Genomic DNA, 15,170 nt, shown 5'->3' with positions numbered 1-15,170 from the left:
ACATGAACTATTCTCAAAACAAAATAACAATTCATAATTGGACAATGTGACCTGTCCAGTGGGAGGAGGGGAGAACTCTATTCTTTAACTATGCAATATTGCGCTGGAAAAGTTAGAGCCGGTTTTGCTTTCTTCAGTGTCAAAATGGTGTATTTAATTAAAGTTTTGCTTTTGGGAATTCAAAATTCCTGAGAGTGCTACGTTTGTTGGGTTTGTTAATTGGACCGATGACAGAGTCCTTATTTTACCCAACCTCTGAAGGATGGAAGACTTCATCAACCTTGAGCCGCTCAGAATTGAACTCCTGGAGTAAGCAATGAGTTAACCTGCAGTACTGTATTCTAATTTAGTTTACCTATTGGAAGAACATGGAGAAAGGAAGTTGGAACTATGTTCCCTTTGCCTTATGCTTGAACACATGCAGGGGCCTTGAATACTCTTTAGGAGAAAATACCAAACACTTCCAAATACCTCTTTCCATCTCAATGGAAAGCCAATTACAGTTGCTTCCCCAAAACTTGCTGGTTGAGAATTTTGAGAATGGTAATCCAGCACATCTGTGAGGGAAGTACCAGTGACAGAAGCACTTTCCTTCCTTCATTGCTACAGTTTAAAGAGGGAGCTTGGGCAAGCTTATCTCTTCATACCAACGGAACAAGATTTATGGAATAAAAATGCTAGCATTTTCTATTCAGTCTCCCCAAACACCACACATACAATTGTTTATTTAAAGTTTTAATTTTATTTATTTAAATTGATTTATTTGGCCACCCATCTTGATTCTGGGCAGCTAATAAAGATTTAGAAATGCAACATAAATTCTGTGTGTGTGTACACATATATACACATACGTACATGATATATATATAAATCGGCCAACTAACACAAAATGGTTCCAGAAAACACCAACTTTTGCCCCCATGCCTAGGAAAGCAGGTGTTCTGGACCTTCTGCAAGGTAACATGGTCAGGACCAGCCAAACTTTGGACCGATGGGGTTTCAGGAGGCAGACACAGGTGAGAAAGCCGTTTGTTTTCTGGGAGATTGCATATATCAATCCATGATTGACAGGGCCTGGAGCACGGGTGTCAAACTTGCTGCATCGCATTATGTTTCATGACGTTTTCCCCATTCACGGAGCTGGGGTGGGCTGCGCATGATGCATCCGGCCCATGGGCCGCCAGTTTGACACCCCAGGCCTCAAGTGAGCCCTTTCTGCCTGACCTAATGCTAGGGATAAAAAATGCAGGAATAAGGCCATCCTTCAAATATCTGGCCCTGGGTCATGTAAGACTTTATAGGTAATAACAAGCCCCTGTAGTTGCACCTGGAAGCAAATTGGGAGCCAGTATAGATTGCAAGGCAAAGGTATAATATGGACATAATGAAACGCACCCATAATTGCCTCTGCTTTTGCATTCTGGACCAAGTGAAACTTGTGGAGGTTCTTCAAGGGCAGCTCCATGTAAAGTACATTGCAGTAATCCATTTTAGGAGTGATCAAAGCCCAAGTGGCCATGTACAGTGCCTCTTTACCCAGGAAAGGGAACAATTGGTATTAAATATGAAGTTGTGGAAATCCTCCACATTCTATCCTCCCGTCAACACTGAATACAACCAATTCCACAGAATGGAGAATCAGCAGCAGATTGCACCCAACTCATACATGTTCAAAAGAATACCCTGGACAGTAAGTATCGAAGGTCCCAGAGAGTAAGGTTTTTTTTTTCACCCACAAGGGCAATTGGTGCTGTTTCAGTTCCATATCCCAGCCTGAAACATCCTTTCATGAAAAATGTGTTGGCCTCCTTTCAAAATGAATGTATTTGTCCACTCAAATCAGTCTATTACCATTTATGAGGTATGAAATGATGCTGGAAGAAATGCAGGCTGATGATCTTAGGAATCCCTTCTAAAGCATTTGGACACCAGGAAGCTTTCACCTTTCTCAAGGCAGGCCATCTGCACACGATCGGCTTGTCAGTTATCAGCACGATTTTGTGCAAATGAAAGTGGCACAGCACTGCAAATAATTTGCCATGTATAGTTCAAAAGCAAGAGTCATTGGAGCAGCCCCTCAATGCTTAGAAAAATAAAGTCAAAAAGGAAGGTGACAGAAGACCTGGCAGTTATCTAGTCACTGATGCTGATGATACAAGCAGGAGCTGAAAACTCAAATCCATTACTGACAAAAAAAATTCTAGCAAAAGACTGTCAACAAAATCATAACGACTCTAAAAGTCTGAACAATTTAGCAATTAAAAAGCTTCATATTACAATATATTCATACAAAGTATAAGATGATGCCATAAAAATATGAAAACAAAATAAGATTTTTAAAAGATTTTGAAAATTATCCTTCAGAATTATACAATGTTATTGAATGTTGCATTCTACTGGTTTGCTGGTGAGAAAAACACATTGAACAGTACAGCAAGTACCACAAAGATTAAAAATGCACTTATACAAATCCAGAATCTTGGATCTTTAATGAAACTTTTATCAAAATTGCTGAATATGACATAACCTACCGACATTCCAGCAAGGCCGCCTGCAATGTGGGCCACAAAGGAAACCTTAGGGGGGGAAACACACACACACACATATTTTTAATGGCTGTATTTTTGCTTGGAGTGTCAATCTTTGGTGCAAACAGCCAAAGGACAACACAAAGATGGTTGCAGCATTAGTGAAAACCAAAACAGAAATATTGGCAAATATGCAGGATTTTGATGCTTCCAGCATTACAAAGCATGAACAAGGACAGCTCCAAAAGGATTTGCAAGAACAGCTCCCAAGTAGCAGACTCTCCTTTAACCAAACAGGGATAAAGAATGGAGATGCCACAAGAACGAAATTAGAAGATAAGGAGAAGGTTTCCAAACTTATCCCTAGAGAGCTATTGTATTCAAAGAATCAGTCTCTCTCTCTCTCTCTCTCTCCCTCCCTCCCTCCCTCCCTCCCCCTCTCAGTGTACCCAATTCTGATGAGAACGTTTGATTCGGGGCCTCTGTGAAATAATTGCTTTCCTCTTAAAAACACATCTCCAAACTGCATCTCTGAATAGGATGTTCTATTCATACGGAGAAAATGCAGTCATAGTTAGAATTTCTAGTACTGAGTTGCTAGCATGGACCTGATTAGTTCTAATCCTAATACCATTACTGGGCAAGCTGCATTGGTTACACAGATTGCCCAGTAATAAGTATAATCTTTATTGTCATTGTACTTAAATACAACAAAATTGGTATTAGGATTAGAACTAATCAGGTCCATGCTAGCAACTCAGTACTGTAAGCATTGGATGCTTACAGATCCAATTCAAGGTGTTGGTTGTTAACTTTAAAGCTCTGTATAGCATGGATGCAAGGTACCTATGGAGCCTTCTCTCCCAATGGAACTTAGCATGTTCAACTTGCACCATGGAAGAAGTCTGCTATGGATCTCGTCTGCTAAGGAATCTGGCAGGTCGGTTCAAGGAAAAGAACCTTTTCTGCTGTGGCTTCATCCCTGTGGAACACTCTACCACTGGAGGTGAGAACTATTCCCACCCTTTTGGAATTCTGGAAGGCTATTAAAACTTGACTTTATCGGTTGGCTTGGGATCCTGAGGGGCGTGTTCACTGCTGGAGATTGTTGACCAGGTAAAGACCTCACCCCCATGCTGCCCATTTCTTAATTTGGGTTTTTGTATAGTCTTTAAAATTTTAATCTGCATGTTTTTAACATTTTAATATATTTTATTTGTTTTACAACTTGCAAGCCTCCCAGAGTCACCTTATAGAGGAGGTGGGCAGCATAAAAATGTAATTAATTAATTATCCTGAGGTTTGTGCTGAAAAGGGAAAAGGAGAGAACAAATCAGCGGAATACAAGATATAGAGGGAGAAAATGCAACATTCAGATAATGTGATAAGAAAAAGTACCTGGTGTAAGTTTGCACTGAAAATTAATAAAAGAATGACAGATTATTTATCAGCTTTGGCGGCAAATTGGCAGCAAGTTAAGAGAGTGAAGGTAGTTTTTAACAGAAAATATGGACTCACCTGAATCCCAGTTGAAGGAGAGAGAAATCTTCTGTACAAAGCAAATCCTACATCTGTTCCAACTAAGAATTTAAGGCAAATGGTCAGAAACCAACTTTTCAGTGTTGCACGTTAATCGAGAGATTGTTCCCAAAAGAATAAGTAGGTAGGTATCATTTAAAAAAGCAGAGAGCTCTGGCTCTGGCCCTGGCCCTGCCGTGAAATCCAAGACTCTCCATAAAAGGCCATACAAAGCTGGAGTCGCCTTCTCTGTCCAGTCTACTTCATAATCTCTCTTCCCCCAAACACATCGTGGAGCATAGCAAGATACAAGGTTCAAGGAGCAAAGACTGGACTGGTTTCCCCATTAATACTGATAGCTTGGGTGGACTCAGGAATGGGGACTTGGGGAAAGCAGCCCCTTATTTGTGCCCTCTGCAAGGCATACCACAAAGCCTGCCTTCTTGCCTCACTTAGTCTGCAGAGTATGCTACATTAAGAAGCCATGGGAACCACTGACAGATCACACAAGATGCCAACAAAATGTTATGGATAACTATGATTTAAAAGGCATAGGTGAAGAAACCTTTGGTGTGACGGTACCTAATAACCTGATCCTAGGCTGAGAAAATGAAATTGTGCTTTTGTTTTTTAATAGAGCCTCTCCCATGAAATGCCCCTTACGATTTCTTCTAGATCATTAAGGTGAGTTTTATCCAAAATAATTCCCAATTTGCTTCTTTGGCCAGGGCATCATGATACAGCACTGTCCTTGATTGGGCAAAGCCAAAATCAGTCTCCCGCAAAGGTTTAAATATATTGCCCATTTCCCAGAAACCAAAGTTCTTAAAAGCACCCAGAACAAGTGACAGGTGATTTCTTTCCAGCTATTCTCTTTGTAATAAACATCTGGTAAAACCCAAGGATTGGTCAAAGGGGCAACAAGTGACTGATTTGGGTGGGTTGATTGCATTGGTTTTACTTGGAATACACTTGTTTTTGCACATTTTCCTTTTTCCAATAATCTTTTTTTCTATCCATAGATTGGCTTTAAATACATTATAAAAGCCTTTCCTTTCCCCTTTTCTCCTTTCATTTTTGCACATGCAAGCCTGCCCAGCCTCATGTTTCAGAATTAGTACAAGGATGATAAAGTTCTGTATTTCTGAGTTTTGTGTGGAAAGATCCAAAGTGCCCTTCTTTCCTGTTTTTTTCTAGCACTTGGTCAAATGGAGAAGTTCTGGGAAGGAAGCCTAGAAACTCCCAGCTAGCTAGGGGATGGCAGGATGTTCTTAGGCATCATTTCATAATGATCTTTTATTACAGAACCTCTGAATGAAGAAACCAGGCAAATTTCCTCTTTTTTTCACCTCTCAGTTTATATCAGCATGCAACCACCAAGTACTTGTTAAATTTACTACAAATTTTAATAGCAGATTCCTCAGACTATCATTTTTCTTTTGCAAAGCAAAAATGAACGTGAGAAGCCATTTAATGCATTGTAGTCAGTCACTACTCCAAATTTCCTTTCCAAATTCCCCACAATCCCTTCAGTTCAAAATTTGTCCCCAAAGTTACTATTAAAAATAATAGTAACAGCTCCATTGCAAATATCCCTAAGTATATTTTGTCTTCGATAAGACCCCCAAAAACCCCAGTAGCTTTTCTGATATTATACAGAACATGGCTTATTTTAAATATCCTAACATACCACCCTTATCCAAACTGTAAGAGGATGCCAAAATACAAACTCCCCTCCCCCCTGAATAACTGCATGTGAAAGAAGAATAGAAGTGTACATGTGCTTCACTAAGGACAGTCAGAAAAAGCAGAATGGCGAATTCTCCAATTTTAGCTCAGAGAAGAGAACATTAAAAAAGTTACCTATTAAGCCAATGAATAGTAGTCTTGCAATTCCAAAGAGAGGAATCATTTCTCGGAAGTTCTGAAAGAAAAAGAGACATGAACAAACTCTAAAACAATTCCATTTCAAGCTATAAGTTACTTACCAGAAAGTAAAATTATATTACCAAAGAATTAAATCAAGATCACAGAATTATAGAATATGGAGATTTGAAAGGATCTTAAAAGATTCCATAACTAGCCCAAAGCCTCCCAGCTGGCTTTCACGGCTGTCCTGAGATTACAACTCACCATCCCCTGTCGATTAACCCAAAATCACCCAGCTGCCTTTCGTGCCTAAGGCAGGATTAGAACTCATGAGTGTCCAGTTTCTAGCCTGGTGCCTCCTTCACCACTAAACCAAACTGCTCTGTTTTTATCCACAAGGAAGCACTACTTTGATGTGGTTGTGGGGCTTGTCTGCGCTGAGCAAGAGGAGAGCTATGCCAGAGTTTCAACCTCATCAGATGTGGCAGACAAAGAAGTCTCTAGCTTGGTGCTTTAACGATTAGACTAAGGAGACCAGATTTTCAGATTGGTAAAGAGGGACACCTTTGACCGGGGGGGGGGGGGAGCTGGCCGCGGCGGTTACTGCCAGCCCGCGACCTCGCTAGAGACGTCTGGTCACCTTAATTATACACATCCTCTCTCTCTCTATCCATCCATCCGTCTGTCTGTCTATCTGTCTATCTGCCTGCCTATCTGTCTATCTAGTTATGGTATGGTATCCCTCTCCCTCTTTCCCCCTTTCTTTCTCCATCCTACCTATCTCTCTCTCTTTCTCTCTATCCATCCGTCTATCTGCCTGCCTATCTGTCTATCTAGTTATGGTCTCTCTCTCTCTCCCCCCCTCCCTCATCTCATTATCATCTATCTCAGTGTTTCTCCACCTTGAAGACTTGAAAGTATGTGGACTTCAACTCCCAGAATTCTTGGAGTTGAAGTCCACACACTTTCAAGTCTCCAAGGTGGAGAAACACTGATCTATCTAATTAATATAATTATTTCTCCCTCTCTTTTTCACTCTCTCTCCAGCGCACACATGCAAATGCATAGGGCAGCCCACCTCACACACAGGTAACTCTGGGCAGCTTACAACATTATGATGCACATCTCCCCATAGGAGAGGAGATGGGGAAGCCGGGGGCCCGGAGATCACCCTGGGGATGCCGAGGATGCCCCAACTCAGCCCCTCTTCCCGCTCCAATCATGTGCCGCTACTTCCTCCGAGCGCGGCGCTTTACTCACTCCTCGGAGCGTTCGCAACTTTGCTCCTTCCAATTTCTCAGTCCTGGAGGCTCGCCGGGCTCCGCCTACCCCGGGCCCCCATTGGTCCAGCGGGCCGAAGAACGCGAGAGGGGTGCAGTTGGGAGGGGAAAGCGCTTGGCGCGAAGAAGGACTTTCTTCCAACCAGCGGAACCCCCTGGCGCAATCGGGCTGCAATCGGCGGCCCTCCTTGCTGCAATCCGCGCCGCCTGCCACATCAGCGGAATCTAATTCAAGAGATCTTAATCTTGACAGCGTTGTTGAGGTCTGCGGGTGAAGAAATTACTTTAATCGGTGGGGTAAAGTTCTTTCTTTCGCTCGCCCGAGCTCTGATGAGGGGGAAAGAGAGGACTTTCCTTACGCCCGCATCAGAGCTGGGGGGGACAGGGAGAAAGGACTTTACCCCATTGATTAAAGTAATTTCTTCACCCGCAGACCCCAACAACGCTATCAAGATTAAGATCTCTTGAATTAGATTCCGGCTGATGCGGCAGGCGCTGCGCTGGCGGGGACGGGCGGAGGGAATGGGACTTGGAGTCCTACGATCTTGGCGAGTGGGGAGTCCCATCCCCCCCGCCCGTCCCCGCCAGCGCAGCCGGGCTGCAATCGGTGGTCGTCCCTGCTGCAATCCGCGCCGCCCGCCGCATCAGCGGAATCTAATTCAAGAGATCTTAATCTTGAAAGCGTTGTTGGGATGAAGAAATTACTTTAATCAGTGGGGTAAAGTTCTTTCTTTCGCTCGCCCGAGCTCTGATGAGGGGGAAAGAGAGGACTTTCCTTACGCCCGCATCAGAGCTGGGGGGTGGAGAAAGGACTTTACCCCATTGATTAAAGTAATTTCTTTACCCGCAGACCCCAACAACGCTGTCAAGATTAAGATCTCTTGAATTAGATTCCGGCTGATGCAGCAGGGGCTGCGTTGGCGGGGACGGGTGGAGGGGATGGGACTTGGAGTCCTACGATCTTGGCGAGTGGGGAGTTCCATCCCCCCCGCCCGTCCCCGCCAGCGCAGCCGGGCTGCAATCGGTGGTCATCCCTGCTGCAATCCGCGCCGCCCGCCACATCAGCGGAATGTAATTCAAGAGATCTTAATCTTGACAGCGTTGTTGGGATGAAGAAATTACTTTAATCAGTGGTGTAAAGTCCTTTCTCCCCCCCCCCCCCAGCTCTGATGCGGGCATAAGGAAAGTCCTCTCTTTCCCCCACATCAGAGCTCGGGCAAGCAAAAGAAAGAACTTTACCCCACTGATTAAAGTAATTTCTTCACCCGCAGACCCCAACAACGCTGTCAAGATTAAGATCACTTGAATTAGATTCCGGCTGATGCGGCGGGCGGCGCGGATTGCAGCAGGGACGCCCGCCGATCACAGCCCGATTGCGCCAGGGGCTGCGCTGGTGGGGACGGGCGGAGAGGATGGGACTTGGAGTCCTACGATCTTGGCGAGTGGGGATTCCTGCGATGGGATTTGGAGTCCGATGCCCCTGGCGATTGGGGGTTCCGCTGGTTGGAAGTCCTTCTTCGCGCCAAGCGCTTTTCCCTCCCAACCACACCTGGGGGACACAGGGAAAGGCGCCCGCTCGCCAGCCCGCCCACCCTTGGGCTCCGGGGGCCACACCTTTCCAACGCCGCCGCTGCCGCGCTGGTTCCTTTGTGCCCTACGGAGTTTCTCGCACACAGGACGGGCGCGACCTGGGAGACACAGGGAAAACTCTGCAGGGTGCGAAGGAAGCAGCGCGGCAGCGGCGGAGCTGGGAAGGTGCTGCCCCCGGAGCCCAAGGGTGAGCGGGCTGGCGCGGGCTGGCGAGCAGGTGCCTTTCTCGCACACAGGACAGGCGCAACCTGGGAGACACATGGAAAGGCGCCGTCTCGCAAGTCCGCCCGCCCCCCCTTGGGCTTCTGGGGCAGCACCTCCCCAGCGCCTTCCTTCGCGCCTTGCGGAGTTTCTCGCACACAGGATGGGCACGACCTGAGAGACACAGGGAAAACTCCGCAGGGCGCGAAGGAAGCAGCGCGGCAGCGGCGGAGCTGGGAAGGTGCTGCCCCCGGAGCCCAAGGGTGAGCGGGCTGGCGCGGGCTGGCAAGCGGGCACCTTTCTCGCACACAGGGAAGGGGAGGAGGGCGGTGGCGGCGGCTGTTTCACTAACCCCGCGCCGGCTACTAAAGGCCCTCAGCAGCAGCAGACGACGACCTGGCGCGACGGTCCTTGGGGGCGCTGCGGAAGCCCTGCCAAAGCGCCCCTTTCCCAGCTCGGAGCGGGATGAGCAGCGAGCGGAGCCTCGTTTAAAACGACAGCCGTGGCCGCTCGTTCGCTCCGCCGCTCTTGCGTGGAGGTGTGAGGAGGCAGAGGGATGGGAGGGGCACGAAGAAACCAGCGCGGCGGCGCTTGGCGAGTGGGCGCCTTTCTCTCACACAGGGAAGGGGAGGAGGGCGGCGGCAGCTGTTTCACTAACCCCGCGCAGGTTACTAATTCCCGGTTTACTCACCAGTGAAGCAGCAAAACAAAGCAAACGGCCGCAAAGGCGAAAGAAATGGAGACTCCTGCGACTCATGCGGCATGCTAAGAGGACTCCAGCCAATCAGTGAGCTGGCTGGGATGGAAAACTTTAAGCACGCCATGTTTTCCATCCCAGCCAGCTCACTGATTGGCTGGAGTCCAGGCCAATCAGTGAGCGGGGTTTTTTGAGAACCGTGCGGGACGCGGGAAAAATGATGAAAAGTCGTGCCTATCCCACCAGATGCGGGACATCTGGTCACCCTAGATTAGACCCAATTGCTCTATTACAGTCTCTGTTCACAACAATGGAAGCCATAGCCGCTTGCTCTTAGCTGGAATTGGCTTTCATTTGCACTCAGTTCTTCCCAACCATATGGGATGTCATATTAGCAGAGTATATTCAGATCCAAGCAATTTGGCCTTTTGCAATTGATAAACAGAAATGTTGTCAATGCAGATTTTCTAAATGCTGTGAAAGATTTTTTTGGTGTGCTAATAACTACTGAGATTATCACAGCTCATGCCATAATCTTTCAGTTTCAATTTTCAGATCTTGATCTATTCTATTAGAATTTTATTCTCTATTTTTTCTACTATCTCTTGGCATTGCCATCTCAATTATCCATGCTTTCTCCTTTTCAACCACAGTTAAATCTAGTGTGTTCTGAGCCAAGATTTTATCAGTCTGTATTCAGGAATCCCACAATATTTTAACCTGATCATTTTTGGCAACTATTTTTCATTATCTTTCACTGTTCATTTCATTGGAAAAAATTATTTTTTCAATTTTTCGCTATGCAAACCTGTGCTATCCTCACAAGCCACTTGTTTGTGCAGCCACATAACAAACGGAGCCCGCTTGAGCAGGAGTCTCCAAACTTGGCAACTTTAATACTTGTGTTCTTCAACTCCCAGAATTCCCCAGCCAGCACTACACAATGATAAAAATGGCACCTGCTGGCAGAATTGTACCTGGTTGCCATGAGGCAGCCTCTGGAGGAAAGCCGAGCCTCGTCTTGCAAGGCATAAGCTGGGCACATCTTGCAAAAAGCAGTAAGGTAGGCTTGGTGCTGCTGAGGTTCAGAGCTGGCTGAGTCCTAGGTAGCTGGATGGGCAGCTTCCATTATGGTCCTAAGTCAAAGACTACCTATAGAAGATTTTCCATAGATCTTTCCAAAACTGGATTTATAAAAAAGAATTTCTATTGTCATTTCTATTTTGGCAGAATCTCCTCTGGTCTGATTGAAATAGCTGCTTTTGCTTAATTTGGATGATTTGTGCCTCAAAGCCTTCAATTTTCCTAGTTACTGCTGTTATTTGTTCCTTTATGATTTCCTAAGCTTTTTCAGTTTTCCTGGTGCTATTGTCAATATTTTTTATTACACTTGTCCTGATCTTTTACATTCTTTGGTTTTAAAAAAAACAACTTTCATGTTTATTTTAAAATTACTCACATCTGATCTTAATTTCTTTCTTTTTTTCTTTCTTTCTTTGGCATCCAGTCTGATCTTCCACTTTGGGACTGAATACAATTTTGCTTTTGGTTTTCTAATTTCAGTACCCAGTTGTTCTGTAACCACCACAGCTGTACTGTAGACAAGCTGATTGGTCTGTTTGGTTGATGTTATTTTAATCCTTTCAAACACCTTGTTCACATCCTTTATTATAGGTCTGTTTTGGGCATTGCTTTCAATGCCAGCAGTCTTGGGCTTTCTACTGATAATTTTAAATATGCCAAAACCTTCTCTTTTTATTATTCTTGTCAGGAGGTTGGTTCATGCACTGTTTCAGACTTGACCTGTACTGTTTCTGCTGTTATTACTTCTCCTAAGCAATGTTGTGTGTAGTTCAATCAGTTGTTTCCTTCATATTTCTAAATTGCTGTTATCTGGGTTTCATTCTACTATTGGCTTTGGGTCTTTTATTTTCATAATTTTACTGAATCTCTTCCAGTTTTACTTCCCTGAACATTTATTTCTTGTAATGAATCTCTGATCTTCTAATTGTTGTTCAGGGATATTTGAGTCTGGATAAATTATTTTACAATGTTCAAACATTCACTTTTAGTCCTAATTTGTTGGTTCCGATTTATAATTACAGTCCATGATGGTGTGATTTTGAAACACAGTTCAGTTTTTGTCTTGTCTATACTTGATGTTCTTCCAGTAATCCTACAGACTTAGGCCCTGGTTGCTCAGCCATCTTCTGAGTCCCTTAACCAACCGGCAACAGGTGCTGAGTGACTCTAACATCTGAGGTGGTCCTGATTGACCTGGGTTAAGACTGATCTGGTATAGGATACTTTTTCTGTTTTCTTATCATAATAAATGGGTTAGCAATAGGCTTAGTCTGGCTCTTCTGCTAAGACCTTTCTGAAATGGGTTGACCCTTGTAATATTGGCCAACATAGCTCTCAATCTCTCAACATTGCAAGCACCTCCCCCATGACAAGGGGATGTGCATAGAGAGTATGTTATGATATGTTATATTATGTTATTAACTTTTATTCTTTAAACATGAAACTCAATCAACTGAACATTGAAAAATGTATCACAAATATTATTGACTGGTGCTGATGATTGATACGGGTTGCTGGCAACATCCTAGGTATCAACCAAGTATCTTCTTAAGATGTATGATATTCCAAGTAGCGCAGTTTTTTGCAGTTCCGCTGCTGTTGTTGCAGGAACCTGTAATTTCTTGATGTATTTTATAAAATTCTTGGACATGGTACCAAGTGCCCTGATGACAATGTGTATCACTGTCACATTTCATCCATAATCGCGTAGTTTCGCTGGCCAGGTCACAATATTTTGTTATTTTTTCTAGTTCTTTTTCTTTGACTCTGGCATCTCCTGGTACAGCAATATCAATAAATTGTACGCTTCAGTTTTCGACAACTGTGATATCTGGCATGTTGTGTTCTAATGTCAATCTTTTTGTATTTGAAAGTCCCACAAGATCTTCACCTTCTCATTTTCGACAACTTTTCCGACTTTATGTTCCCATGACTTTTTGGATACAGGAAAGTTGTATTTTTTACATAATGACCATGGATTAATTTAGCAACTCAGTCATGTCTAGCTTTGTAATCAGTTTGCGTGATTTTGCTGCAGTCACATGTTAAATGTGAAACAATTTCAACTTTGGCATTGCAAAGTCGGCAGTTTGGATTGTCAGTGGATTTTTTTATCTTCGCTTTTATGGCATTAGCTTGTTCGTGAGCAGCCAATATTAAACCTTTCATTTCTTTCTTTATAGTTCCCATCTTAAGCCATGTCCATGTCAAATTGTCATCACGTATTCCTTCAGTATTTTTCAAGTGCTGTCCATGCAAAGCTTTGGTTTTTCCATCTATTTAATCTGTCATCCAGCTGTTTTTCCTTATATTCTGCCTTTGTTTCTGTTGTTTTTATGCTGTTCTCCATTTTCGCAGCCTGCAGCAATTTTTCTGTACTTTGGTTCACATAATCATTCAAACTTCGTTTTTCTTCTTCTACAGTTTGATGGATTTGAAATAGCCCCCTGCCCCCTATTTTCTTGGCAGGTACAACCTGTCACTTCGTGGATGTAAAGCATGGTACATATTCAAAAGTTTGTGTGTTTTCCGGTCCAGATTTTCCAGTTCAGCCAGAGTCCAGTTGATGATTCCAGTTGAGTTGCGTATTACTGGAACTGCCCATGTATTAATGGCTTTAATTATGTTTCCAGCATTCAGCTTTGATTTTAATATTTTGCGTACCCTCCTTTTGCATTGACTCTTTTGACTTTTCCATTCAAAATGTTATCTGCTTCCAATATGCCTAGGTACTTGTAACCATCATCCTTTGCTTTCACTATATTTCTATTTGCCAGTTCTATTCCTTCTGTTTATTGTTGTTGTTGTTGTTGTTGTTGTTATTACACAATTGTATCACAGCGGCCAGTTGTTTCGCCGGATTTGGCATTGGTTACTAGTCAGGCCCCACCCAGGGGCCTAGGACGTCGTAATATATTTTCGTAATATGCGTGTAGATATTTTCGTAATATGCGTGTAGATCCAAGCAGTGCGGCTTTTTGCATTTGACTGATGGTGATTTTGTCAATTTTTAACTGTTTTAAATATAATTCCAGTGCTTTTGGTATAGCACCCAGTGTGCCAATTACCACTGGAATTATCACTGCTGGTTTGTGCCATAGTCGTTGAATTTTGATTTTTAAGTCCTGGTATCTTGTGATTTTTTCATGTTCTTTCTCGGCGACCCTGCTATCACCTGGTATTGCGATGTCTATGATTGTGACCTTATTTTTCTCAACCAGTGTGATGTCTGGTGTATTATGCGCCAGTATTTTGTTGGTTTGTATGCGGAAATCCCACAAGATCTTGACCATCTGATTTTCGGTGACTTTTTCAGGCTGATGTTCCCACCAGTTTGTTGCTGTTTTAATATTATAATTTTTGCACAAATTCCAATGGATCATTTGTGCTACTGAATTGTGCCGCAATTTATAATCAGTCTGCGTGATTTTTTTACAGCAGCTGAGTATGTGATCAACAGTTTCATCAGCTTCTTTGCAAAGTCTGCATTTGGCATCATCAGAGGATTTTTCGATTTTGGCCTTAATGGCATTTGTGCGGATAGCTTGTTCTTGCGCAGCCAGGATTAGTGACTCTGTTTCTTTCTTTAATGTACCTGTTGTTAACCATAACCAAGTTTGTTCACTGTCCACTTTATCTTTTATTTTTTCCAGAAATTGGCCATGCAGTGCTTTGTTCTGCCAACTCTCCATTCTTGATTTTATCACATCTTTTCTGTATTCTTGTTTCGTCTGTTGGGCCTTCAGTAGATTTTTGTTCTTTACTTCGATTAATAGATGTTCTTGACTTTCTTTTAAATAATCAGCCAGTGCATGTTTTTCTTCTTCAACTGTTTGCTTTACTTGTAATAATCCTCTGCCACCTGATTTTCAGGGCAGATATAGTCTATCAGTATCACCACGTGGATGTAAACTGTAGTGCATTGTCATTAGTTTCCTGGTTTTTCGGTCCAAAAGGTCCAAATCAGCTTGTGTCCAGTTAACTATACCAGCTGTGTATCTTATAACTGGTATTGCCCAGGTATTTTTGGCCTTGATTGTATTTCCACCATTCAATTTAGATTTCAAAATTTTCCTAACTCTGTTGGTGTACTCTCACCTGACAATAGTTTTTACTTCTCCATGCTTGATGTTATCCAACTGCAGAATGCCTAAGTATTTGTAGGCTTCATTTTCTTTGCATTTAATTAATTGGCCATTGGGCATTTCAATTCCCTCACATGCAGTGATTTTGCCCCTTTTTATGGATACAGTGGCGCATTTTTCCATGCCAAACTGCATTGAAATATCAGTGCTGAATACTCGGACTGTGTTTGTCAATGATTGGATTTCTATTTCTGACTTTCCATAGAGTTTCAGATCATCCATATATAGTAAATGCGAAATTTTTTCAGCTTCTTTGGCT

At 43.4% G+C, this 15,170-nt stretch overlaps 1 protein-coding gene across 2 annotated transcripts in view; it reads right to left on the bottom strand.

Annotated features, from left to right (window-relative positions):
• Positions 1 to 746: 746 nt before the first annotated feature.
• Positions 747 to 15,170, bottom strand: part of RHBDL2 (rhomboid like 2) — a 35,102-nt gene continuing 20,678 nt past the window's right edge. The window contains exons 6-8 of one of the 2 annotated variants that reach the window (XM_032227946.1): positions 5,910 to 5,970; positions 4,047 to 4,108; positions 747 to 2,576 (exon numbers count right to left, since the gene is read on the bottom strand). In XM_032227946.1, the coding sequence (XP_032083837.1) occupies positions 2,394 to 2,576; positions 4,047 to 4,108; positions 5,910 to 5,970 (306 nt within the window). In that variant the 3' untranslated portion in view covers positions 747 to 2,393. Of the gene's footprint in view, positions 2,577 to 2,648; positions 3,943 to 4,046; positions 4,109 to 5,909; positions 5,971 to 15,170 lie in introns of those variants that run through there. The other variant, XM_032227947.1, reaches the window with a different exon arrangement.

The sequence above is a fragment of the Thamnophis elegans genome, chromosome 12 (assembly GCF_009769535.1).
Source record: "Thamnophis elegans isolate rThaEle1 chromosome 12, rThaEle1.pri, whole genome shotgun sequence".
Lineage (NCBI taxonomy): Eukaryota > Metazoa > Chordata > Lepidosauria > Squamata > Colubridae > Thamnophis > Thamnophis elegans.
Note: the sequence above shows the minus strand (reverse complement) of the source record. Positions and strands in the feature narration are given on the sequence as shown.